Genomic DNA, 27,718 nt, shown 5'->3' with positions numbered 1-27,718 from the left:
TAACGCCTCTTTCTCCTGTTTTTTTTCTGAGCGTTTTGTTTTGTTTTGTTTGGGGTTTTTTTTGCATTTAAACACTTAGCAGGCAGACGAAGTGTGACAGGAGGTCATGCAAGGCCTGCTGCTTTGAAACACCTATAAAACTGTGTCCAGTTCCAGTACAAACACCTGAGCTGACTGATCAGTGAGAAAGGGCAGAGAAGTGAGCAGAGGCACTGCATTACTGCAACCCTCTCATTCCTGGGAGCATATCTTATTACTTGTGGCCAATAATAACGTGAAAAACGCACAAAAGACAGTGCTTTTTGTCATTAATATGATCTTTAATAAATGGAATAATGCACCATTTTACAGCAAGCCTTTTCTTTGAGGCCTAAAGAATAGCCTTTTAAATGTTCTTATCCAATGTCTCTGTATCAATACAATCTCTTTATTTAGGTTTATATATAACAAAACAATTCTTACAAGTATTCATAGAAAACTCTGTAGTGGCTTTAACAATGTCAGCTTTCATAGTGGCATCCACAGATGATTAAAAAACAAAAATTAGCTTTTTATTTCATACTCACACTGTTCCATGAAACACAACTTATACAGCATAGCAAGGGTATTGGGCAGCTTATACAAAAGAAATAACTGAAAGCAATTATTTATAAATTCATACATGATATTTCCTCAGTGTTTGAGAGGAAAACCAAAAATACCCGTTAACAAAAGGGTTCTGATGAGACTCCATAGTCAAGGATTTCTCCCCCTCTTCCCCCAGAAAAGCTCGCTCAGAAAGTAATGCTCTCTTTACAGTCTTTCATAAGGAAAATGGCAGTTTCACATCTCCATATTTCAGCTTCTACAGAAGACCAAACCCTAGAAATCGGTCCTTGCCATGTTCATTTTCCTCTTATACTGCATTTAGGGGGGAAAATAATCAACAGCAATGGTAAAATATGATTCCAGCTTATATAAATGTGAATAGAGCACGCTTTCCTCTAGAGACAAAAAGCAGACAAGAAACACTACATACAAACCGTTTTAAATACATTTCAACAGCGTGAAAGAGAGAGTAGAGTCACCAATCAGGAAATTCAAAAGTGACAAATGAGTCAGCTATAACTTGGACTTGCCTGTTTGTTCTTGTGACTTCTTACAAACTACAGAATCACGAACTATTTTCTTTTCTTTCTGAATAAACAAGACTGAAGTGTGATACTTCATGATACAGTTCTGAAGCACAAAAAAACCCCAAACAAATGAATCAAGTGCTCTAGAAATAAACCTCACACATTTTTGCTGTCTTAAAAACAAGTGAGTGGGCTATAAAAATTGACTTTAGGGAGACCTTGCAACTAGGAAGTTATAAAGGCTAATTATTTCTGCTTTAAAATAGTTATCAGGCGAAGTGCTGTGCCCTGGGTGGGTGTACGCTCCTGTGGTACATCTGCAGAAGTCTGCAAAGACTGGGAATAAATCCTTCCTTCGTGTGACAGTTATTGCACTGTTGAGCATGGTGTGTGCATTGAAGGTAACCAACTGAATGACTTGCAAATTTAAACAGTTGCTGATCAATAGGCTTTTAAAAATATCTGACAATTACATTATTAAGTAACATAACTCCAACTAGTTCCTGATTATTGTGCACATGTGTATATTAAACCACAGTGAAACAAATAGAGATGGCCATAAAAAGTAATTCGTGTTAGTAATGCACCACTAAAACAGACCTGTGTGGAGCCCAGATACACATTAAAGGAATTGGTGTAAATGAGAACTTATCTTGAAACCTTCCACTCCCAGTGCCCTGATGCAGTTCCACTTCTGGACAATAACCACAGCTGCTCTGTGCCGACCCCGCCCGACAGCCTGGACACCCCACCAGCAAACACCCAGCAAGGCATCGGGAGCCAGGGCCCATGCAGTCCCACATTCCACATCAGCTTTCCCAGGGCTAATCCTCCCAAGGAGTGTTTAACACCACAGCCAGCAGGACACACCCTTCCTTTGCCCATAATCAACAGCAGACTCCTCTTTGATTCCGATGGCACCCGGCTCAACCATGAGCCAGTCAGGTGCCGATTCCCTCGGATACAACTGTGCCAATAATGATACTCATCTGGGTTTGCAGGAGCACCTACATCTGTTATCTGCAGAAATGGAAGTTCTCCTACCAATTTTACTCAGCGCAGAGGAAACCTCAAAATGAGAAATCTGATTTGTCACTATTTCACATCAAAACTGAACCCACTTGGGAGGTGGGTGAGATCAAAAAGGGATGTATTTCTACAGCTACAGTTTTATATGACAATAGAGAAGCTTAAAATGTAATTGGATTTAATGGACTAAAACACTATGTTTAAATAGCAACCACACACATAACTATAGCTACTACATAAAAAAGCCTTGTAAAAATTATGTGTTAAGTGTTCTGGGTTATTTTTTGATCTTTAAGAGAGGTACCTTAAATTACTCAGCTTCACATAAAACTTGTCATGTGCATTCCCAGGTTTCTCTCCCTTTCATAAATCCATTCCACCTAAACAAGTCTGTCATGGGAGATCTTGAACTACTGGACTGTGTGTCACAGTCTGATCCCAACTTTACTGTGATGCACTAAAGACAATTTTAAAATGGCATATGAAAAAAAAAATTATATTTGCTACCAGTGCTACCATCTGATGCTGTAACTCATGCACAACATACATATATGCATCTAAATACATAAGGAGTTTACATAAAAATATATATATCTGGCTTCACTGCAATATGTATAGTTTTCATTGGTGAAAGGCTTAAAGTTAACAAAAAATAATGAGCACATTTTAAAAAGGAGGTTAACATATTTACCTGTTAAAATGGGTAGTGGGAGACCAGACAGAGAAGTTCAAATAATCCAAATTCATGCAAAATACCAAACTGCCCAGCCTATAATCCAACTTTCATAGACTAATCAATCCAATTTCAATTTACTTTGATGAGCTGCTACAGATTTTCCAGTTAGCCATCAGGTCATGTATATGCAACTGTGTTTGGCAATTATTATTGAAACCAGCCTGTTTCAGCAATGCAAACTGCCATCATTTCTATACAAGTAAAAATTACAGCATAATTAATGTCTCCTGCACTGATTAAATATGTGAATTTTAAAATTCTCTCTAATTAGGCTGGAAACGTCCATAGTAACATTTCAATAGCAGAATGACTATGAACTTCTGAATATTTTTCATGAAACAAAATGATAATCTGAACGTAGATGTAGTAACGTTAAGTAGAGTTTTTTTAATGTTTAAGAAAGTAATATCATTACAGAAAAATGCACTGAACCTACAGCATATATAATGTATACATATACATTTTTTTAAGTAAGAATTCATTGTTACTGAATTTGGGCCAATAATCTATTCCATACAATTAAAGAACTTCCTTATTCTCCTGAGGCAGATAGGATTACAGATTTCCTCTAGAGAAAGTTTACAGGTGGGAGGATACGTACTTTCTAAACGTATTTACGAGGTGAGGTTTTTTTGTTGCTTGTTTCCTGAAACTCGCCAGCATCTACCTTGCATTGTTTTGTGCCCAGTGCGCTGAAAAAATCAAAATGTGTTGCCTTTGAAAATTAGGTAGTTTTCTATAGGAAAACAGGACACAAATGGGCAGCACTAAGAAAGCAAAACACAAATGGAAATGCTGATTGTTTCTGAGAATATTCTAATTATGACACTATGGTTTTAAGTTGGGAATCCCTTTGTTTTAGCTGTGCAGTTTAAGTGCATCTTGGAGCTTCACGAGAGGCCTCGTTAATATCAACTGTTTAGCACATGAAGCTATTAAGCATTATAAGCAAATTTAGGGGAAGTGTTGAAATAACATGACTTGTAAATATCAATGTAGTAGGAAATAGACCTGACTATGAGGCATGTCTGGTCAAATGATTAGAGTTCACACTCTAAAAACCATGTTATGCTGGTGACTATCTTTATTATAGGAAACAGAACAAGAGGCAATGCATTAACCTAAGCAACTCTTCTGGCTTTGTTTTCTATAACCAGTAAGATTTTGGATTTTGGCTTATATATACAAACATCACAAATGTTTGCTCTATCATTTTACTTGAATTATCTGTTTTAAATTACCATAACAAATATTCTACTGTTGCCTATTTGACACAATTCATAGGTATTTACACTATCATTCTATTTTTGTTTGCTATATTTATCTTGTCTGCAATATGCATGAGAAACTAATAGAAAATTATCAACTTTTATCATTATCCTTTTTTTTGTCTTAAAACACAAACATGTAAAAACAAAATCAAAAACTACAAGGAAATAAATCACATTTGTCTCCCTTGTTTATAGTACATTTATCAACCATCCCTGTGTTTGGTCTGTAGAATTCTCTCTCTTACAGGTATTTTGTTTGGTTAAGGACGATTCCCTGCGGTATGAGACACAATCCATTATCATTTAACTTACAGAGAAAGTACTCTATGGAGATTGGATTATGTGCTGTGAGCAAAAAAAAAAAAAGGGCATTACTAAATTAAGCATTAAAACCAAACTGCTAATCTGGTCTCATCTAGCTGTGCAGAATTACAATATTTTGGTACCTGCTTAAGAGTTTGTTTTGACTGACATTTAAAAATAAATAGTTTTTCCTCTATTTAATCTATAGGGTATTTTGTGATAAAGTACATTTTTCTATCACATTGCAAATTATATTTATCCACGGTAGATTGCAAAGCCAATACTTGCTAATAATTCATCCCAGAGGTGTACAAATAGTAGGAATAGATAAAAGGGGGGGAAAAAAGCATTGTTTGCTTTAAGAATGTTTAAGGAAAATTGCAGAACATTTTCATCTGGTATTACAATGATTTTGATTGCATTGATCACAAAAAAGTTGGATTTCTTACAAAGGCTTGGCCTGCAAAGAAAGGCTAGAGAAGACGGGTGCAAATCTGTCTTAGCAAAAAGAAGCAGCAGTCAGAGAAGTAACTTTTCTCTCCCCAGAGTGTTTTGAGTTAGACAAGAGAGTCCTAAATACTCTTTTCAGCCCATATTCTGAAATGCTGATGGATGATACGTGCAAAGCAAAGCAAAAGTCACTGGGAAAGGAGTGAAGAATCTTCAATACACATGATACAGCGCTCACCGCTAAACAACACAGCGCACTTCAAATGGAGACTCAAAGGAGGCCAGAAGAGAAGAAAACCACAGTGAGTATTATGAAGAGAATGCTAGAAATTCTGATTCAGGTCTTGAAACCCAGCTGAGCAACTGGCAGGTTTTCAACATCTGGGATGTGAGATTGCAGCAGATGGGAAGCCGGAGAGTGAATTAAAAGTCAAACCAGAGGAAGGCTGTATTTTTGAAGAGGGGAGATATAGCTGTGTATTTATACAGGGGGATAACATAATTACGCCTCAGAGATGAGAGGTACTATTTGAACTGGAGCTTAAAGAACATCAGGAGCCTGAAACGTGCCTCTTGGCTTGTATTTCTACAACTACATTAATCAAAGTCTGGATTTATAGAGCTATCTCTTGGAGATATCTAGGAGAATCTAAGAAATGTTAAGAAGCGTTACAAGAGAAAATCATAGCAATCAAGCACAAACAAGGGATTTTGGGGAACAGCAAGAATCAGATGCAGCAAGGCATGTATTAGGCTACTTGTATCATCAGATATAGAAGAACAAGGTTGGCAAAGTTTACCTCAGGGGGAAAAAATAATAAAACAGCAAGGAAACAAATGAGCTTAAAAGCAGAGAGCATCTGTTTCAGTCATCTGAAAGGAGACAGGGTAAGGGAGGTAATTGTTTGCTGCCAGCATCCTGCCACAGGAATCTGGCAGGCTGACGGAATTGATTTTCTTTCTTTGAACATCACCAGTTTTCGGATAAAGTGATAAAACTTTACTTGGTACCAAAGACTGATGTCTTTTCCATCTAAATAGTTTTTACTGAAGTGTTTTCAATCAGAAAGAATATTTCTCAGGTGGAAGGAGGTCCTGACTAATAAGGAAATTAATTTTCTTTCAGTAGACAGTAAAACCAATCATTCCAAAAAAGAGGTAAGGTTTACTTGAGATGGTGAAAAAACCAATTTATCTCAATAGATAATACATTCACTGACAGCTAAAATCAATGTGCATACAAACTGAAAGAAGGGACTACGCAGAGGGAAAAAAAAATCCCCAACCCTCCCCTGCAAACACCCATGAATTTTAAAAGCATGCAATAAATTTTAACACGATGAATGAGGGGCTCTCTAAAAACTCTGAAGGGAGGACGAGTTTCAACTCAACTTGGCAACAAGAGTCAATTAGGATGCACCTACCTGCATAGGTAATGAGGTTGATTTTACCTCAGACTGTAGGTAGGTTAATCAGGCAAGATTTCTGACTCATCACAAAACTGCTTCGTGCCAAGTAAGATTCATGATTTTTTTCTCTGTGTAAACAAAGTACGTTCACAACCTATCTTCACTCGAGCTTTTAAGTACGACAGTTATTAATATTTCTGAATAAAATGTATTTTCCAATGTACATCATTAGTGATCTAAATAAGGGTTTACATAAATACAGGGGGTAAAACTGCACACAAAATAAAATGGAAAAAATGCCTGACATTGTTTCCTTACATTTGTTCACCATTTTGTTATTCAGAACTTCACAGGCTGGCATCTACTACTATAAAGGAAACACATTTTGATTTGGAAGGATCAAAGAAAAGGTACAGAGCTCAGATTTTTTTTTTCGTTCCTTTTTAAAAGCCCTTTCAAGTTGGGGAAAATTCATGCATTGTGATCTCTGAGCACAATGTGATATAGGCAGCTGCTTCAAGCTGGCTACAATGTGCAAAGTTCACTGTCATGACCGGCTGACTGCTCAACTGTCAGGGAAAAATTAACAGATACAAAAATGGGAACATGTGGCAGTTTTAGAAACACACTTTTCAATAAAGCATACCATGAACTATAGACTATTGCACATTTCAACATGACACAAGAAAAATAAGGGGTTCAAAAGAGAATACACTTTGTAACATAGAAGTATACAGACTAGCTTGTGCACAGAAATCAAAACATGGTTACAAGACACCACTGCAGTCAAACCTGTCTTATAGTCTGCTTATGATCTTAGTGACCTTAAGAAACTGGTCCAAACTGATTATCAGCAATACTTTTTTTTGTTACTTTTTTTTTAAAAAAATATTTTGAGACCACATTTTTGATACACATATATATATTCCGTGGTCAAAACAGACAGACTTAACTTTAGCGATACTAAATAAAAGTGCAAAAACGTTCAAAAAATAAAACAAAATAAAAAAATATGGAAGCATAAGCTAAAAATTTTTCTGCATAGCTGAAATCTATTTAAAGCGAGTCCTTGGTAGGGGGTGCTGACAGGAGGAGAAAGCAGTTTTTTTTAAAATGTCTTCTGCGTGTTTGTTTCAAATAATGCAAAAAAAAGGTCATTTGTCGGCTTTTAAAGTGTTTCACAGGCAGTTCACTCCTGCGTCCTTAGATACCATTGTGGTGGCAGTGCCTCCTTCCGCAAGGTAAACGGCAGTGCTGGATTTGGGGGGGGCTGCCTGGTCGGTGCCGTTGTTGTTGACCTCGCAGTGCAGAGGCTCGGTGGAGATGACCCACGTTGAAGGGCGCCACCGCTTCAGCGAGTACGGGGTTTTCACGCGTTTCTTGATCTTTTCTCCTGAGCCCGATCTGCCATCCTGTGAGGAGTCACCTACTGAAGGAAAAGATAAAAACAAAAAAAAAAAACCAGAGTAGAAAACAGTTTTATGAGGAAGGTGAGATTAGATTGGAGTCCAAGGTTGTCACTTATGTGAAACACAACAAAATCTTATCACACAGAAGCAACTGTGTGGCAGAGGCATGACAGGTATATCAACTGCAACAGCTGCCATTAAAACAGGGGTTAGGTTCTGTTCTCTGTCAGAAATTACTTCAGTGAAGTAATTTGTGTTACCTGGAACGCACATTGGCATCAAACAGGAGAATCAGCATTTGACATTTGAGGGGCTTTTGCAATCATAGTATCTTATATTACCTGTAATGGGAGGTACAAAAGAATGTTGCTACTAAAGGACAGCAAAGGCTAGAATTCTAATAGCGTAATTAAATTTTAGATCCTCTAATCCTACTTCACCTGGCAAAACATTTCACCTGAATACAAAATGGTCCATTCTCTGTTAAGATCCTAAGTCAGGATTTGGAATGTTGGGTTGCAAACCCAACTTTAATCGTTATAAAACTTCATCAGTTAAAATCTGATTGTTAAAAAAACCCTTTATACGATCCTTTCTTTTAACTTAACCATCAATTAAAGAAATTCACTGCAATAATCTTTTTTCTTTACCTCAATAAGATTTCAAATCATGTCAACATGTTAAGGCAAAAATAAGGTCTCCTACTTAAAAGGAAGGCTTAAACATTCCACTGCTGAATATTCAACTACATTTCTTGAAAGATATGTGATATGTTCTGGTTTGGTTTTAAATCTTTTATTTCCAAATGTGCTGGCACCTCAGTTTATTTCACTGGTATCACAGCATCTGTCTAAACATAGTCAAGAGATTTGCAAGCACCTTTGAAAGGCTAATGTGCCTTCTGGAAATATATATTCTCTTTAAAATGTACAGCAGGAGGCCTTTCCAACAGCTCACACAAGCTCAAAGTCAAACACAAAGGAGGGACCTAACTTAACTGTAACTATATGATTACATTCTTATTGTAAAAAGGAGAGTCCCATTGTAACCTCTTAGATATTTGGCCATAAAAATCTTAAGATAGTTATTCTGAAATGGTCTATTAAAATTCATTCCTTCTCTAACTACTTTGATTAATTTTTAATATGTACATGGTAAACTGATGAAGAATTGCTATAATTTTTGGAGTTCAAATAACAAAAATGACAACACCCGACCCTTCATCAAGGGCTCATCTGGGCTAATACAGTAAAATCAATTGCTTTGAAAGTAATGATGTATGTAAGTAGTTATTATAATACATTATTTTAATCAATGCATCTTAGAGATGACTACTCCTAGGAGAATGGGGAAAAGTAAGGGGAAAAAACTATAATGTGCCCCTGCAGAAAGGAATAGGAAGTTTTTTCAATATGATTTGCAGCTGCCAAGGTAGAGGCCTTGCAAGGAATTACAAAAGTTAACCTAGAGTCAAGAGTAGATGGATTAGAAAGGGACACATTTATTCTGTGTATGTGGAAGGAAGATAGTGATCTAATGTGCTGGAAATGATGGAGACAGGACTTTATCAAAACGACTGAAATTGTGCTGACCCCAGAGATTAAATTTATATAGGATTTAATAAGTATGCTTTGAGGAGGGACAGGAGAGATGGAAGGAATTTCTATTCAAGCAGATATATATAGTTACTAAGTAAAAAAGCATCAGAGAAACTGTTCAAGTCCTGTAGGCACTTACACTGCATACTACTGCTATCCAAACTATTTGTAGCTGACAGATCCAGCGAATTAGGCCTCTGTGCTCTTCTAGTCTGGGTCTGCCCAGGATTTCTCACTACATTCTGGATACTGGCTGTTGCTGTGTCTGGACACGGATTACTGTTGTTGTTATTGGCATTTGTTCGGCCATTATCCAGCGGTCGCTCCCTCCTGTCTACGAGGCGGTCCAGAACACCTTCATCGTGGCCAACCTGCTGCTCCCGCCTCAACAAGGGTTCGTGCTCATCAGGGCTTGAATTAATATTCAGCCGACTATCCTCTCCACTGAACTGGTTCTGAAGCATTTCCTGGGCCCTCTGTGCTACTGAGCTGGTTGTCTGGCCAGACGGCACCGTGCCATTGGCATACTGGGTGGTGCCAGCATGAGAGTTTATGCCGTGGCCTCTCCCAGCCACTCCATTCATGGTGACTGTCACGACGTGAGGTTCTGCAGCATTGATAGTGTTCATCTTGGCAACGCCTGTTTCCACTTGCTTCAAGTTTGATTTGTGCTTGCCACCAAATTTTAAGCGTGGCTCCTTTGTTGAGTTTTTGGTGTTTAGGGGGAGGCTAGTAGGCCTCTTCGGAAGGTTCTGTTGCTTGGGTAGAGGATAGACCTGAGCAGATGGGACATCCGGAATCAAACATGCTTGACCATTGGCAGCTTGTGTGAAGTCCTGTTGTCCTGTCACCTCTACTGCAAGCTTTATCAGTGGATAAAGTAAGCTGGAACTAGTGCTGCTGAGTGGATCTGGCCCGCTAAACTGCTTAAGTGAATGTTCCATCAGATTCTCATCAGAGCTTTCTTTCAGGTTCTTATCCACTTCTTTTGGATCCAATTTATTTGTCTCCAAGTCCTCCTCTGTTAGCTGCAGGCAAACAGGGGTGGGCCCACCTGGCTGCATGACATTTGTAGTATGTAAGTTTGTTTCATCCGAGTAAGGCATTTCGGATATGGTGGTCATGCCAGTGCTAGGAGTGAGGCCAGTTGTATTGGTGGTGGTAGTATTGGTGGACAGACTGGTGACACTTGTCTCAGGACTAGGAATGCGAGCTTGCGCCTGTTGCCGCTCGTAGTTAATGGAATTTCTATTCTTTTCTCCTGAAGTCAACGGTGTAGTGGACATTGAATGTTCAGAAGAAATGTTCTTTACTATGCTGTCAGTGTGGTGGATTGAATCTTCAATGTAGGAAGAGGAAGAGTAATCTGGATATGGCCTTATCTTTGATACACGTCGATGATGTGACAGATTCCTTTAAGAAAAAATAAGGGATATTAAGATCATATATGTAAAAATCACCTCACGTTATAAAGCCTCTCATTTAAGAGAGATGATATTTCAGTAACTTCCTTGAAAAATCCTGGGTAGCAGAAAATTGGTTTTACTAGGCCAAAATTTCATCATGGATGTTATTTACTAAGAGAACAGTAATTTTCTTCTATTTGTCCAATATGCCGTTTGTCTAGTTGACTGCTAAGGTACCACCCTAGATGCGGAGAAGTGACACTAGAAGAGTCAACAAGAACAACAGACAAGACCAAAAAAGCAATGCTGGGAAGAAGTCAAAAGGTCCTACGCCATGAAAACTCTACTATTTTAACCATTTAGATACTCCACGATTTGAACATAATTTTTTTCCATGACAATAAACACTGCAATATACAGCAACACTACTCCTCTCTCAAATCCAGATTTCTAGCACGTACTATTAAGCATTAATGTCAGTTCTGCAAATTCTTGCTCCCTGGGGATCATATATAAGCAGAGAACATACAGCACTTTTCTCCCTGGGGTCAGAATAACGATGCCTTAAACAATGGCCCTGTGGTTCTTTAATTGAAAAACTGCAGGTTTGAGACTCTGTAATTTCCTGAACTCAAACTGACTGCGAATTCAGTTTTTAGCAGAACACTTTAAACAGAAGTTTTACGCATCATTTAGCAAGTGTCCTTAAAGACAATTCCCTTCATCACTCCATATCGTTGCAAGCCTGCTGAGACAGTTTGCCTAAGCTCGGTTTAAAAGGCCCCTCTGTGAGAAGTACAGTTGTTGCGATAAAAGGTGCCTGAATTCCAGGGACACATACAGAGATCTTAAGAACACAAGCAATCAGGACCATGTCACACAATACCCACATGTAGACTAGCTCACGTAACACACCCCCACATCACAAGTGCAGAAATGTTAAGCTGTAGCTTCCCTCCTGGAGCAAGCTGAGCACTGCATCGGGCATTTGCTGCTGACTAAACCCAAATGTGTTCTCTTCTTACCGCTCATTTTGCATGGCAGTTGACATAGGGTTGACTGTTGGACTAACTGATTTATTCCTCTCCCAGATCATCATGAGTTCTGCCATTCTCTCCTCAGCACACTGTGCTGTTAGTCGAGCCTCAGCATCTTGATCCCAGCAGTCTTCAATCGTTTCTTTAAGTGACCTCACAGCCTGCCAGAAGACAAAAACCCTTTATCTTAAATTATTTCCTCTTTATATTGTGCTTCTAATTTACTGTTTTATGGCAGCACTCTGCATGCATGAAAACAGTCACAAGCTGGTAGGAAAGAGAAACAGAAGACACACGATTTCATTCAAAGCTAGTTTAACCTAATAACTGCAATATGCATGACTAGTATTATCATACCTCACACAGACACATCAACTGGAAGACAATTATTTAGGAAAAGCTCCATTCACCACTGTCCATACAACCTTCAGCCAGCCCTCTGAGGTATGCATGCTCAGCTTATTCTCCTTGCCTTACGAGAGCTGTGTACTAAGGATTGCTGATATTCTGGAAATGCTGTCATTGTTACCCTCACAGTTCTGCTAATGGTCACTGTCTCGCTCCCCTGCACTGTATGCAAATAACACAGCCGTGCCCATTTCATTGTGCTTTTCTTCCTCTGTTCACCACTGTAGCATCCAAATGTCTCAGAAGTATCAGTGAATTTGTCTGCGCCATGGGAAGAGATTATTGCTGCACTTGTTTTACAGATGGAGAAACAGAAACACACATTCCTGGCATCACACTGCAGGATGAACTGTACAGTCAGGATTAGAGCTCAAGACCTCCAAAACGTGCTGCCATATGCTCAGAGAACTGGAGAGGAAACAACTGAAATTATGAGCACTGAACAATTCTGCTTCCACTGCATCTGGAGTACAAAAGCCAGGCAGACATTTATGGGCCCCTGCTGCCAATCTATGGCCCATGAAGAGGACCCGGTTTGCCAGAACATCTCACATCACAGCCAAGCTTTAACCTCTCCAGTGCCAAGGACTGTGCATAATCCCAGCTGGGCACTATGGCATTCAGTGGGTCCTGCTGGCTGCCTCTGTGCCAGAACTGCCTTGTGCCCTTCTGGCAGTGAAAGCCTGGACTGGCTCTGCATATGAGCCAAGAGCTCCTCACCCACCGAGCGGGCTCCTGGCACCGCCTGCATCTGGCAAGTCACTGCTGCTTAGTGATGCATCACGGCTGCACTGCTGGGGATGAGCTCCCCCACAAGTAAACCTTTTATCTCCCTTCCCACAGCAGATCACAGAGGAGCTAAGCAACTATCCTCCCCTTAGCTGAGGGACGAGTCTAAAAGCACCTGCAGGCACAAGGACCTGGATCTGTTTTCTCTCCCACAATAAAATGCCTTCAATTCAGCTTTTAGGACTTGATTTCGTCACAATTTAGACTAAATATTTAAGTCAGTGGACACTCTAATCTCCTGCCTTGTCTCTTTGCAAGATTCTCCCCTACAGGTTTCACCAGCAGTAAATTCAACCAGCGCTTAATTTAAAATTGTATCTCCTCTGCAGACCCTTTTCTTTTGGTGTTGTAAGGATCATGAAAGGAACATAATAATGACTGTATAGATAGTTAACAAAACTGAACTTCTAGAGCTTCACATTTACCACCATGTGTTTTCTATTAATTTCAGGTTCAAAGACCACTATACCAAAATGCACTATTTAGAAGTTCTAGCATTCATCAAAAAAATAGAAGGGACCAGAAATCTGCATTATTCTATTATTCTCTTAATATCCTTCAGTGTTGACCTTTGAAGTCAAGTTCAGATCCCACTCTGGCAAGTGAGACAAGAATGCTGTAATATCTCAACATAGTTTATAGCCCTTGAATTATTTTACACACACCATCTGCTCAGATTGTTGATTTACACTGTGAAAAACAATACTGCTAATCAAGGTCCGTAACATAACACATAGAGTGCAAGAAGTAGACTGAGACTGCATATATAAGCACAAATACAGTGTTCCACATCTTTTGAGTGCCTTAATTATGTGACCTAAAAAATAAAACACTGCTTTTTATTTTTATTTCTCAAATGAAAAGGACAAATATATTTCTTTAATACATGAATTTGCATGAAAGTGTTATAACCCAACACGTCAGCACAGCTTTAAACAACAGAAAAAAGTCTTTTTCCCCATGCATTAGATACAGAAGGTTAGGACCTGGGTCCAGGGTGAGGTCATCCAGAGCTTAGTTTTCTACATTACCTCCTCTAGAGTGCTCATTCAGATATTATCCTAGACTGGCATAGGGTGGAAAAATTGTTTGATACACAAGAGAACTACAAATTATTTATTCTTCTTTTCTCTTAAAGCAATGGTGTAGATCAATCCTTAGAGCTGGAGCTATAATCATCATAATTCTGATTTTTTGAAAAAAAAAAAAAAAAAGTAACAACACAAAGTGTGTCAGGCAGTTTAAATATGGGGATCATCTAATAATGCTGGAGTCTATCAGCTTGTTAGAACGTAACTAACATTTAAAATGGTAGTCTGCAAAACAGAACAAACCTTCTTGAACTGTTTTACTTCCAACTGTCTTTAGAAACAGCTGTCAAGCTTGGTTCTTCCAACACTGTATTTGCCAACGTGGCTATAGTTAAAACAGTTGTTTGATTTCCTATATCCTTTGGGTGTGGGTTCCATTTTTTTCTCTCTGCTCCCCTGCCCCCGAGACTGGCTGGCCAAAACTGTGTTATTAAAGAACCCCTCCACGAAGCTCCCGACACAGTTCCAACATGTTTTACCGCAGTGCACCACTGGAGGCTACGCTCCTCTCTGAAAACGGTTCTGTACATATTTACAAGCACCAGCACAGGTGAGCCCTCAGGCTCCTCACTGTCTGCACAGCAGCTACACACTTATCAACTAGCAAAGCCTCTGAAGATTGTAGGGCATGATTTCACTAAGGGAATAAATGGAAGTATCTTTTTAAGAAAGAGTCAAATATGTAATTTCCATACTCTCAATCAAGCTGTATTAGCTTAAACAAGTTACCACGGATCAGGTCCATTTAACTTCCCTTGTCATAAAAGACAAACAGCCCCCTCTAAGCTAAGGGGATTAGCATTACCTCACCTTTGCTGCAGAGGAAAGCAAGCACACAGACTCACCAGAGTTCAGCTGACTTGCTGTAACTTGTTGGCCTGCAGCAGCAAGCAAGGCTCTAAGCCATAGCTAAACTTATTTAAAACAACAAACAACATTACTACTTTATGGTCTTGAAAACAAAAATTGCAGATCAAATGAAGCCATATAAAATTTTTAATGTAGTTCTAATGAAATGATTGCTGGGAGCTATAGCCTCTGCAAATTCTGAGGACTATATAAGTTCAGAAAAAGTTTATTACAATGTTTACAGATTTTAGTTTTGGAACAGTAGATTGGCATTTTTGCCAACTATTTTATGGTTTTATTAGTTTATAAGACGTCAAAAGGCAAAAAATGCCTTCATGTTTCTCATCCAGCATCCAGAGAACACATGGGCACTTCACGCACAGTATTAGTGTCTAACAATTAATATAAGAAGTTATCTGCTGGGTATCACACTGCAGCATCCAATAATAGTAATAATAATAATAGTATTTTTCCTGAAAAGAAATCTAGTTTTCATGTCAATGGCTTTTTAAAAACTGAATTCCATATTTAAGAAGTCCAGACAGAAACAGTTCCCAATCCTTGAACACTATCAAACATTAAAAAAGAAATAAAAAATTGCTTTTAAGAAATGAGTACACCCCAAAGCTGATTAAATCACTGTTTCTTTGCAAATATTCTATCTCACCAGGCTGTTCTCCTTCCACGCTTCTGGGAATTTTGGTCTTTGCTTCTCTCTAGACACCAAGACTTGCATATCTTCAAAAGTGGGATGGTTTCCGACTTCAGTCTGGAAAGCCATCTGGTACTCTGGCACAGATTCCCCTGTTAGCAAAAGAAAGAAAGAGGGGGAAAAAAATCAATCAGATTAAAAGGCAAAGCAAAGACTTTCAGGTGATGAAAGGTATCATCAAAATTGCTGTCTATCGAGATGTTCCCCACTTTCTCCACAAAAAAATCTGAATTAACTGCAAATGAATTACGTGCTGTTCAGCAACCTTTCCAAGGATAACATCCTCAAACTTTGCTGGCTGAGTGGCACATTCAGAATGTCTTGGAGCCTGAGGATGACACCTACTTTCCATGAAACACCACTGATTATATTCATGTACTTATTTGTGAGGAAGCCCAGCAAGATTACAAGCCTTTGCACATAAAGTGCATCTGTTTGACTACAGAAAGAATGCTGCATTTTAGATTCATTCTATATGCTCTTGCTTGGAAAGAGGATGGTGGGTGTGGCACAACCTCATGTTAAATTTTAGAAGTCTACTTCCTTTTGTTTTGTGTTACAGGTTTGGAAGATTTCCCTGCATTTTCAACGTCACTATCATAAATAAAAGTACAACTGACTAAAGGTTACATTAAATCACACTGTTTTTCCACACATTCTTTCATGGGAAAAGTCTGAAAAACACTTTTATCAGTTCTAACAACTGGAAGTACTGCCTTTCCCACCAGATTAACTCTCAGTGTATTTAAGCTCTGGACAATAACAATAATGCTCAAATTGCCCTTACCACGAGGCCTGCAAACTGCTTAAGCAGGTAATTCCAAGTCTCCCAGCAGGAACCATGCCTCACCCTCAAACACGCTGCGCTGACAACCACTACTGCGAACACTAGATGGCACCGACTTAATGGCAGAAGCAACTGAGAAAACTAACTCCCCTCTTCACTTTCAAAAGCTCTGGCTAAGGAGTAGCTTTGGTTGCTGGTACTGCTTTCTACCTATTACGCTTTTCCCAGTTCTTTTAGTTACCTGGGAAGAGGTCTGTACATCTCATGAAGATCTCCCAGTAGATAAGGCCTAGCGCGTACATATCCACTTGTTTCAAAGCAGATTCACAGTCCCTCAAGTTCACTGCTCCTTCAAGCACTTCTGGGGCCATATAGCGGATCGTGCCGACCTGAGAAAACATCAAATCAAAGCTTCACATCAGGAAGTAATTTCCAAATTCAATTTATTGTGGAGATTTATTTTTTAATACCCTATTTTGTTTGGTGTTTTCCATAGTTATGGAAAATGCAGTTCTTTTCTAATCAATGTCCTCAGTTTCTAGACTCTTACCAGCAGCCTAGTCATAACAAAACCCTTGCCCTACTTTGTCACTTTTTTGTATGTACCAGAACAAAATAACTTTGTCCTTTATTTAATGTTCTCAGAAATGTTTTTTCCCCCCTGGAATTACTCTGTTAAACATCAAGGTATGTATCATAATGGAAGAGGGTGCTACTGAAGAGGAAACTTGTTCTCTTTTTCCTGAACTGTCACCAAGGCTCTACACTAACCTTCCATAGTCAAAGGTTATTAACAGCCTTGTAAGACTCTATTAATTTTCACTAGGACATATGTTAGATAGATTAGAGCACTCACTGGTCAGTACTAGTACAAGAGTGTTTTGTCACAGGACTGCTCCCTACGGCTCCATTTTAACAGCACTTTCCCTGTTTCTTTGTTCAGTAAGGGGAGATCTAAAAAGAGCACCTGTGAACTAGGTACTATCAATTTAGCACTTGCTTTCTAAGGGAAGGTGATTAGCACTGCAAAACATACTCTTTGAATGAAATGTAAAGGTTTTCTGTAAAAGCACAGACAAATTTACTGAACCATTAGGGACTTCTTTTGTGTTTAAAATAGCCTCACTGTATTTCCATAGCCTGTATTGGATGTCAAGTATATTTATATTATACAAAAAGAAAACAACAACAAAAAACTCCCCCACTCTCTGAGTCACAGCATCATAAAAAGGAAAGCTTAAGAAATCAGTTTCTTCTTTCTGCCTAGAATCCATCATAACCCACTCCTAACAGATGTTTTCCCAATCTGTTCCTTAAATTCATAAAATGATGCAAATTCTATACAGCCTTCCTTAGCAGTCCATTCCAGACCCTGGCTGCCTTCCACAGATTAGAAAGGTTTCTTGGTAACTAACCTGAATTTTCCCTCCTGTTAATATAATCCCATTATCTCTTGTCCTGAATGCAAACAGTTTATTCCTTTCCCTTTGTAGCAGTTGTTTACATACTTGAAGACCTGTCTCTGTCTTCCCTAAACAACCTTCATTCTTTTATTTTTTCCCATAAGGTACTTTTTCAAGCATCCCCTGGTTTTTCTGACCCTGTTCTTTTCAACTGGTCCATGTCTCCATGTACTCACTCTAACACAGATGTATCCATTTAAAGCCCAGAAAATTGCAGATGACACCCAGAGAAATCGTTGTAGGATGTAGAATGTGGTATGTCACCATTTTGCAAAAATTAACACCAAAACCACCAAAGGATGTTTGGTCTTCAGTTAACCCTTGCAGTACAAGACTGAAGGGACCTGTACCACATCACTGCAAAGAACATGGCAACCAAACCTACCTTATGTCTTCTTGTATCTCACACAGAAACTTCAGTCTCCAGGGCTGCCAACCTATCGCCTTTCAAAATGCTACGTTTGTCTGAGTGTTTTGAGAATAAAACCAGTTTCTTCCTATGGAGGTCTCAGTCACTTCTCACCTACACTGCAGCAACTCCCTCTTACAGAAACTGTACCACCTGAACATTCACCTTGTAGCAACAGAAATAACTCTTTCTCGGTGTTACTTCCATACTAATTTGCTCTTTTTATGCACCGGTTTATCTTCATTTATACTTACCTCACTAATGGCTGCATTATCTTCCTCACCTGGTCGTACTAGTCTGTTTCCAGTTAACTTCATTGAGAGTCCAAAATCACTAATTACACATGTTCCATCATTCTTTACCAGGACATTGCGGCTGTTCAAGTCACGATGGGATATCGCAGGTTTGTAATGGTCTATTGGGACAAATGAAAGTGCTCATTACTATTTGAGCAATTCTACTGTTTGGCAAAATGAGAGAACCAGATTATGTCTGCTCAGCTATTATAAACTGAGAATCAACCTATCTTTTAGAAAGCTAACATTTTGGCTTCTTTACAATGAGCTCCAGAGTATGCAATCCATAGAAAACCAACTGGCATTCAGAGTTTCACCATACCTACATAATGTATTAGGCTACTGCTAGATACAGTTCTACTGTTTGCCAATGATTTTCTTTCCAAGGGATATTTCAGCATTATTTTGGCAGTGGAGACATTGTGTACTTAAGCACAGACCTGCTGCCACAGCCCTAAAAGCCATTTCAAATACTCTCTCTCATAGCCACACTCCTGTGTCAAACAGGGCACCAACTATTTACATTATGATGGGAATTGGCATTGGCACCTATTCAGAAGATATGTAGACAAAATTATTCCTGAACAGAGTCTGAACATGTTCACCTTGCATGGGATCTGATCTTTTCAAAAGAATAATCTCAGTTGTTCCTAGTTTATATGCAGTTTATTTTGTCAGTAAAGCAGCTAGCACTATAGAACTCATTTTACTGTGGAATTCATTCTACTCCATGAATTCCTCCCTAGCATTCACAGACTATGGCTGTCTCTTCTTTCTGATGGAAGGCTTACACATTTTTTGGCTGCTAATGGACACACGTGTCTGCACATTTTGAAATGATGAATTTAAGATGATAGCTGCAGTTTCAATGTCACATAGGAATACTGATTTAGGTATTTTCAGGCTTGCACTTCTAGCAGCATCTTCAGTTGTCATTCTTTGCTAGAGCTGATGCTTAACATTTGAGATATATAGTTTGGAATTTTAAACAAACCACTAGCACCTTAATGTAGATTCAATGAAACTATCCTTTTATTTCTCCTTGTGTATACAGTTCACATACAAACTAAAAATTGCTTCGGTGATCTGTGTCTGAACTGCAAAAACAAACACAACACCCCATCTGTTTGCCCTCTGCTAGACAGCCAGTCAGTGCTTCAGGTCTTCAGTAATCTGTTGCCATGATACAGCAGCACTGCACAGCTCTGCCTCCTCCTCCTGCCTCTCTCTGGGGCTCTCCTAGCTCTCTCACTCCTGTTTTCACAGGAGCATCACAGACAGAGCCCACGACGTGGGGTTGTTCAGAAGCAAAGAACATACCAGAAGTTCTGAGCAGTCCCTATTGGCATTCATCATTTCCTACTCTCTGTACTGTCACAGAGGAAAAAAAGAAAGGCAGGAATCTACTACCCGACAGAAATAAGAGTACCTTGAAGATCTTGGAATCCCTTCCTGGCCTTACCTCCTCGAGGCAGCTCCGTGTGCAGGTACGCCAGGCCCCTAGTTATGGAGTGTGCCAAGCGACAAGAGCTCACCCAGTCACTCGTGTGGAGACTCAGATATTTGCACAGAGAACCCTAAAAAAAAACCCCAACCAAAACCAAAAAAACAAACATGGATTAAGATCATTGTCCAGTTGAATAACTTAAAATCTTTAGGAAAGTCAGTTTTAACCATTGCTCCTGAACAGTATAAACCTGCAACTGCTTCTGTGTTTACTCACATATTCTAAAACCCGTGACTGGACCAAAGTTGCACTAATTTCTAGTGCTGCCATTTGGTTTATCTAAAGTGGAATAGAAATTTTATCACAAAATAACAGTGATTGCCTTAGAAATAATTAATTATAAAAATCTTGTTGCAGAACAGAAGAAAGGTAACTGAAGACATAACAGCCTGGGTTATGTGGGCTTTAGACCCACATACATATGTGGGCACTTACAGAATACTCAACATCTCTCACTGGCCCAGCTATAATCTATTTATGTATTCAAACAAAAAAACCCCTAAGGTAACTCAGAATAGGAGTGGCTTCACATGTACTAAAGAAATATGAAAAAAAGAATGTCATGTTCCCCTCTTCTTGAAAGAGAAGTTACATGTGTAAAATGGGGGATTTTCTAGTAGTTTGTCATGAAATCTTCAAGAAAACCAGAAGGAAGGGTGTGAATTAGAATACTGAGATATTCTAGAAACTGAGACTGCAATCCAAAACAAGAGCCAGACTCTGCAAACTACGACAACTTTGAGCGGTTCTTATGCACAGTCCCCAGTGACAATATACTCAGTTTAAATAAACTAAATCCTTATTCATGAAGAACAAGTCATCCAGTTATCTCTGCATATTTATTAGGATATTTTTATAACTACAAACTACCCTGATTTTGCCTATTTAAATCTGTAATCTCAAAGATGCATCAATGTGTCACATTACAGCTGCAACTAAATACATGTTATTGCAAAATTAGTTTCTTTAACGTTTGGTTCATAAAAATTTGGTATGTGGCATTTCAATCTGTTTGGAGTCGACATTCAGGTAGGTAATGCATGCACCGTTCAGCTGGAGACACACAGACATCAGAATTTAAAGTGACCAAAATATTAGACATTCTTTTAATCCAGTGCTAAAGTAAAACCAAATTGTTGACACTCCTTAACAGAATCACAAGAGTCTTACACCTTTTCAGTCTTAGACTGTGCAGAACAAGGAAGCCCTAAATCGATGACCTCCTCGGTGACAACACAGACCAAATGTCACTCATACCGGTTTACACAAGTATATATATTTTTTTAAAATATATGAAATTCAAATAGATTCTGTAACACATAAAAAACCTATGAATCCACCTAGAAATGAGTTAAAAGAACTTCTCATTTTTTCTTACTGTTTAAAGCTTTTTAAGAAATACAAGCACTTTGATTAGCCTCCAACTGTCAGCAACTTGGGTGCAGTAACAGACTTTCTTGGCTCAGCAGGTTGAGGTTCCAGCCCATTCTAAGAGAGGCTGCAGGATTGTTGTCATGGTGTGACTGGGAAATACTCACTACATAAAGATCTCAAACCAGCTTCAAGATCTTTCTGCTGCAGAGCCTGTTAGCCACCAGATAATTTTTAAGCTAGCTGAGGGCTGTGATTTTATGCTTTTAGTTCAGTTCAATATAAATGACAATCAGGAAAATTTTAGTCAAGATTTATAAAGAGATATATTTGTAATTGTCAGAGTCATGAGTTACATGTTAAAATGGGTACATTTCTTCTGATTCTAACTATTGATAAAATCGATGCTTTGAACACTCAAAAGATTCTATTTGTGTTTTACAACAATTTTTCTGTTGTTCTAAAAGGACATCAGTGTCTGACTACCGGGGCAATAATTCTGTGGCTATTACCTATTTCCTACTATGTCATCCCTCTCAGCTTTCTTATTCACCTACCACACGTCAGAGTACCACCAGAACAGCCTGTTGATTGATAAATATACCTATGTTTCCTTACTTGCTTGCCTGTTTCCTTTGGTCTGAAGGCATGTTTGGATAATGATGCAATCTGGGTCAAACCTATCTGTCTTGCTTTCACCAAGGCACCATCAAGAACAATTTTCTGTGTGAAAATGTTCTGGTTTGTGTGTTCTTATTTCCAAGAAGGAAAGTATTTTGATGGGGAATGATGTTTTGGGTGGGGAATATTTCACCTGCACGTCTTGTATTGGTTAGTCCTTTTTGAAATCAGATTTATGGTTCCAGTTTGAACGCTGCAATTCCCTTTTAGTAAGGCTGCCACAGCAGGCTTCCTTCTCTGCTGTTAACTCCACATACAGCAGAACATCTGCTCCCTGAATTAAGGATCACACTGTGCATTAATTACACCTGCTGTGCACTTCTTCCAATGACTTCCAAACAACCAGTGGATTGATTTTAGACTAATCTTGCTGTTCTTAATACCATATTGAGAAAAAATCTGATAACATGATGTTGTAAGCCTCATCTGTGCATTTAATCAGATCCTGTTCATATAAGCAGTGAGACATTATTTTCAACCAAAGTACATTTCACCTAAAAATCCTTTCGTTCAAGAAACAGCAAAACCAGATCACCTGTGAAGACAGTTATGCTATACCCTCCCAGGAGCAGAATATACACTTGATTTCACTAAACTCAATTACTTGAAAATTAGCCTGTTCTGCCAGAGCTGATGTGCTTTGCCACCGTCCATCTGGTACAGGCAAAACTGACCTTTCTTATGGTCATTTCTAGTCTCTGCAATCTCCTTAGATGCCTGTCTCTTACAAGCTGACATGATCAAGTGTGTTCTCACTTAAAAGTTTCAGTTAAGATACTCTTTATATGTTTGTGCTATGCTGCCTTAAATTTGTATATAGCATATATATATGTGTGTGTGTAAATACATACCCATATTTAGGTATGTATTTAAACGTGTGCATTTAACTTTCAACAGAACTATAGGCAGAGCCTAAAAAACCCTAAGACAGGTCATCACTGTTCTGCTCCTTCTTGCTACTCAAGTAGGCAGCTTTTGTCCTACTGTTGCCATAACAGAGCAGGCTTCAGCCATCACCTTTACACCCTGGAGGAAATACAATAGGAGTTGGCTTACTTGAGAGCAAAAAGCTCATTAAAAAAAATGGTTTACTGAATAACTACAGTTCTTTCCCATACAAAGGAAAAAAAGCCCCAAGATAAATTGCGAAACGTAATTTTTTGCATTTTCATATACATAACCCCCATATACACTACATTTGATGATTTATACTGTGTGTTTTCAAAATATTTTTGTTTTTGTGTGTACACACACACACAGAGCATTAGGAACTCAATGAATTCAAAGGATGTAAGCATTCAGTCAGCTAAGGAGATTTGAAGATATGGTTCTGGAAAGTAAGGCTGCCTTCTTAGGACTTCTCCTACATCATCAGTATATGGTACAGAAAATAAATACAGTATGCCACAGAAAGCTGTACAGCAGATAACAGAATAAAAAGGCAACATGATTTATGGTACCACAAACTAGTTTGACAAAAATACTGGATCTATTACATTTCACTGTAAAAAAATCCACTATTTGCAGCTACTGAAGTAATTAACTACCATAAGAGAGATAAAATGTCTTAATACTAAAAAGTTCTAAATTTATGAAATTATTTTTAAGTAAAAACAACTCTCCAAATTCTGTCCTTGAGTAAGGACAGAATTGACTAAAAAAACCTGCACCGTAACCAAGACCAAATACTACAGCTAAGAATTTGTAAGACTACGTTTGGTAGCACTAACTGAGAAATCTTAAAGACTATTACAGTAAACCACATTAAGGTTCATTAAAATTGTAATTTATATGGATTATTTTTACATTACTGTGCAAGAAAGAGCAATGAAAAGCACTGACAAAAACTTAAGTACATCCTTTTTATGTGGCTATTCTTAGGATTCTAAACCAAGCCAATTGATTCCTTTGAAGCACTTACATTGGGGTAATATTCCATCACCAATAAATATTCCATACGGCCGTCGGCAGTGAATCTCTCATCCCCCACAATGAAGCGGGCGATGTTATCGTGTTCCATCAGTGGAATCCTGTAAATGTTCCTCTCATTGACAAAATTCTGACGATTAGCAAAAGAAAATACTTTCACAGCAACTGGACGTTCATCCAGGGAACCTTTGTACACTGCTCCATATCGTCCCCGGCCAATCAACTGCAAAAAAAATGTCAATAATCAGTTCACTAAATAATAGATGAAGACAAACCCCAAGTTTTCACTCTACAAAAATTGTATGCCAACTTTTATACTGACTTGTGCTATAAAAATAGTGAAGACAGTAAATATTTTGTAGTGAAAACTCAGAATTAGAATGCTGTCATAAAAGCTATTTTGAAGCTGGAAACCTCAGCACAGACCAGTGTAGGTCTTGCTAAATTGATCTGTAGTCTAAATAGCCAGTAAATATATAATAAACAATCTATTCAGCAATTTTATATACAGAATCAATAAAATACATGTCTATTGTGATGTAAATTCTTTTATTAATCTTTTGCCTACTAAACATTTATAGCTTTTATGTGATCAATTTTATTTCACTCCAGAGATCACAGACATCCAGGTAAACATTTTAGGTTTAGGACAGTTTATAAGCTGTACCTTTTAGGTTAGTAATAACAAAATACACATTTATAGTGCAAAATAGATACCAGAAGAGGTAAACAGGTTTTAACAGACGGGAACAATTAATTCCTGGCTACCTGTGAATCTTTATTCTAGCCCCCACTATGCTAGACAGTCTTCACAGAATGGCCTTTCCCATCTCCATGGCAACTGAAGAAAAAAGATGCAATCTCTGCCCTAAACCAAAATGCAGCACCACCTTCAGGAAAAGTCCTAATTTCTACAGCTCAAAAGATTTTAACTACATAAGAATTTAAGCACCCATTGAATTAAAATATTTTTCAAGAATACCTACACATGGAACTGTAAGGATTTCATGAACCATCTTTCTACTTTTTAAATTTAAATACTTTTTAAATACTTCTTACAAATGGAGGAGGAATGGAAAACAGAATGGATAACAAAAGTAATGTTTCTAAAAATGATAAAATTGATAGGAAAGTTTTCAACAAGAAAGTATTATTTAAGAGAGAGACTTTTCATTTCTCAGTCCTTTCATGTCAGTGGATTGCAAAGCAGCAGCAAGTCACTTCCAGGTACAAACCTGGAACATGTTCTACCCACAGAGAGTCAAAAGGCAAGCACAGATTAAGACATTTATCCTGCAACACCCTATATGACTGGGAGTGAGGAGTCAGCTCCTTCAGATACAAGAAACAGGACAGAAGACCCCACAGCAGATCTCTCTACCAATGAAGTCACTGCTTTCCCCAAGAGACTGCATATCAGTACGAGTACTCTCATGTGGGGCTTTGCACACTTCTACAACACACATTGTTAAACTCTTGGAAGCTCTGCCTCAAATACTTTTTCGTTGGCAGAAGGCACTGAAGCTTCTTTGCTGATTAGTGTGATGTCACCATTAGCACAGCCCACCCTGCATGGCTGCAGTCTGCATCTCAAGGTGTGGTTTCTACCAGGAAAAAGAAGAAAGTACCACTCTCTGCATCTCAGTCATTCTACTCATTTATTTCTGGCTAAAAGTTTTTTAAAATTCCATATGTTCTATCAAGCATTCCAACTGGAAGCACAGCATTTTGCAGTTTTGTGATGACACATCTAACACCAAGCTGAGTAGAGAGTTCTGGTTGGCTTCTAGTTGCCATGGAGACAGACTGTACCCCACAGTGAAGAATGACTATACATAAATGCACCACTACTGAAACATACTGCCCTATCTACAGTACATTCAATATTCCAATAATGTTACTAAAGAATTCCAAATTACTACAGTATGATACTGTACTTAGAGCAAGTGGTGTCAAGCAAAAAGATGGATCTTTTGATGCAAGGCTGAAATACAGCACATTCCAATTACCTCCCAGTGTTTCTCTTTTGTTCTTGAGGCAGAACATGTTCTAGCTAATTCCAACAATATTACTAACAAAATCAGGCAAAATAATATAACTGCAGGAACCCTTTTTTTCTTTTTATTTCTTCTTTAAACTGTGAAGAAAACATTACAGGAGCACCGATACATTCATTTCTGTAACTATACCTGGAAGATGATATGACCACAAGTGTTATATTGAAAGAAAATGAAGATTAAAAACTGAGTAGAAAATTTACCTCTAACAACTTTAGATTATCCAGATCCAATGAGGGCTCTGATGCTGCTGCCTCCATCATGTTCATACTGTGCAAACCTTGTTTGCGATCTCCTGGGGAAGAGGGTGAGAAGCAAATCAGATAGTTTCCTTTTTGACATGCTCCAAATGAAAACCATAGAACTTACCTGGGACTTGGCAGAAATACATATTGTAGGCAAGGACATAACAAGTACTACATATACTACAGATATCTGCTAAAACTCAAAGTCACTGGCAATAACTATAAAGCGTGTTCACCACCTCACTTAAGCTGCGTTGAGCAGATGATTTGTGGAAGAAAAATGAGTCCCAAAATGCCAGCTTGGACAAATCATAAATCCTTCTGAACTGTTATGAAAGGGATATCACCATAAAGTGTCAGAGAGGAGAAAGGGAAGCATTACATACAAGCATATAATAGGGACTGGGTAGAACAGAAGACATAAGTATAACTTTGAGAAATAGCCAAAAGAACAACTGAAAAACACAAAATCAAAAAGACTGTCAATCCCTACCTGCAAGCATCCTGTATCCAAAGAACAGAGCAACAATCAAAACAGCCAGTACAGACACAGATGCCAGGGCAATAACAATAGTCTCATCTCGATGAAAAGAATGAGAAGAATCTGAAAGTAAACAAGATGAGGACTCTTTAATTGTAAATTCAAAAGAATCAACACTATAAACATGTAATTGTTATTACAACAATGAGGGGGGGAAATGTACACTGTAAGACAATGCACTAAACTGTTTTTCCTCTCAAAATCTAGGGATGGCAAAAGAGCTGATCAAACACAGCTGAGCACATTCATCAACAGCTTTTTCCAGTCTTCCCTTGCCCTGTATAGAGAGGCACTGACAGCAGAAAGTGAATTTTGATCTGGCAAAGTTCAGCCCAGCCATACAAGGCCGAGTTGATGCAGTCCTGCTCTGCTATCTGTGCCTTAATCCAGTTTCCTGGTAGGAATCAAGGTTGTAACCTTTACAAGGCTTTTTAATTGTTTTTCCCAGGATGAAAATCTCAAAAGAGTTTGCTAATTGTGCTGCAAATGTGATGAATACTGAATGTTTTGCATTCAAATATATACAACATACATAAGTCCACTTATGCAAATATTTCAAAATACGTTGGGGTTTTGATTTATGTTAGTGCTCAGCTAATTTTTGGCATAATTCTCACTCCTCAATTCACAAAAAGACAGAGGTATCTCCACTGACTATAGCAGAGTATCAGAAAACCTGAAAAAATAAAACACTCAATAAAATTAAATAATAAGTTTTATTGAGCCTTTTTTGAAATAGCATTTGATTTGTTGTCAAAATGTATCTTGCTTTTTCAGGTTTGGGGTTTTTTGGGTTTGTGGGTTTTTTTCCCCTCAGTGG

General features: G+C 38.3%; 1 protein-coding gene across 2 annotated transcripts in view; it reads right to left on the bottom strand.

Annotated features, from left to right (window-relative positions):
* Positions 1-299: 299 nt before the first annotated feature.
* Positions 300-27,718, bottom strand: part of BMPR2 (bone morphogenetic protein receptor type 2) — a 108,277-nt gene continuing 80,858 nt past the window's right edge. The window contains exons 4-14 of one of the 2 annotated variants that reach the window (XM_032692542.1): positions 26,851-26,961; positions 26,316-26,407; positions 24,048-24,278; positions 20,030-20,144; positions 18,526-18,686; positions 16,641-16,788; positions 15,568-15,704; positions 11,752-11,924; positions 9,460-10,733; positions 7,983-8,063; positions 7,631-7,742 (exon numbers count right to left, since the gene is read on the bottom strand). In XM_032692542.1, coding sequence (XP_032548433.1) covers positions 8,014-8,063; positions 9,460-10,733; positions 11,752-11,924; positions 15,568-15,704; positions 16,641-16,788; positions 18,526-18,686; positions 20,030-20,144; positions 24,048-24,278; positions 26,316-26,407; positions 26,851-26,961 — 2,492 coding nt within the window. In that variant the 3' untranslated portion in view covers positions 7,631-7,742; positions 7,983-8,013. Of the gene's footprint in view, positions 7,743-7,982; positions 8,064-9,459; positions 10,734-11,751; positions 11,925-15,567; positions 15,705-16,640; positions 16,789-18,525; positions 18,687-20,029; positions 20,145-24,047; positions 24,279-26,315; positions 26,408-26,850; positions 26,962-27,718 lie in introns of both variants that reach the window. The other variant, XM_032692541.1, reaches the window with a different exon arrangement.

This window comes from Chiroxiphia lanceolata, chromosome 7, assembly GCF_009829145.1.
Source record: "Chiroxiphia lanceolata isolate bChiLan1 chromosome 7, bChiLan1.pri, whole genome shotgun sequence".
In the NCBI taxonomy this organism is placed as follows: Eukaryota; Metazoa; Chordata; class Aves; order Passeriformes; family Pipridae; genus Chiroxiphia; species Chiroxiphia lanceolata.
This window is presented reverse-complemented; position numbering and strand designations above follow the sequence as displayed.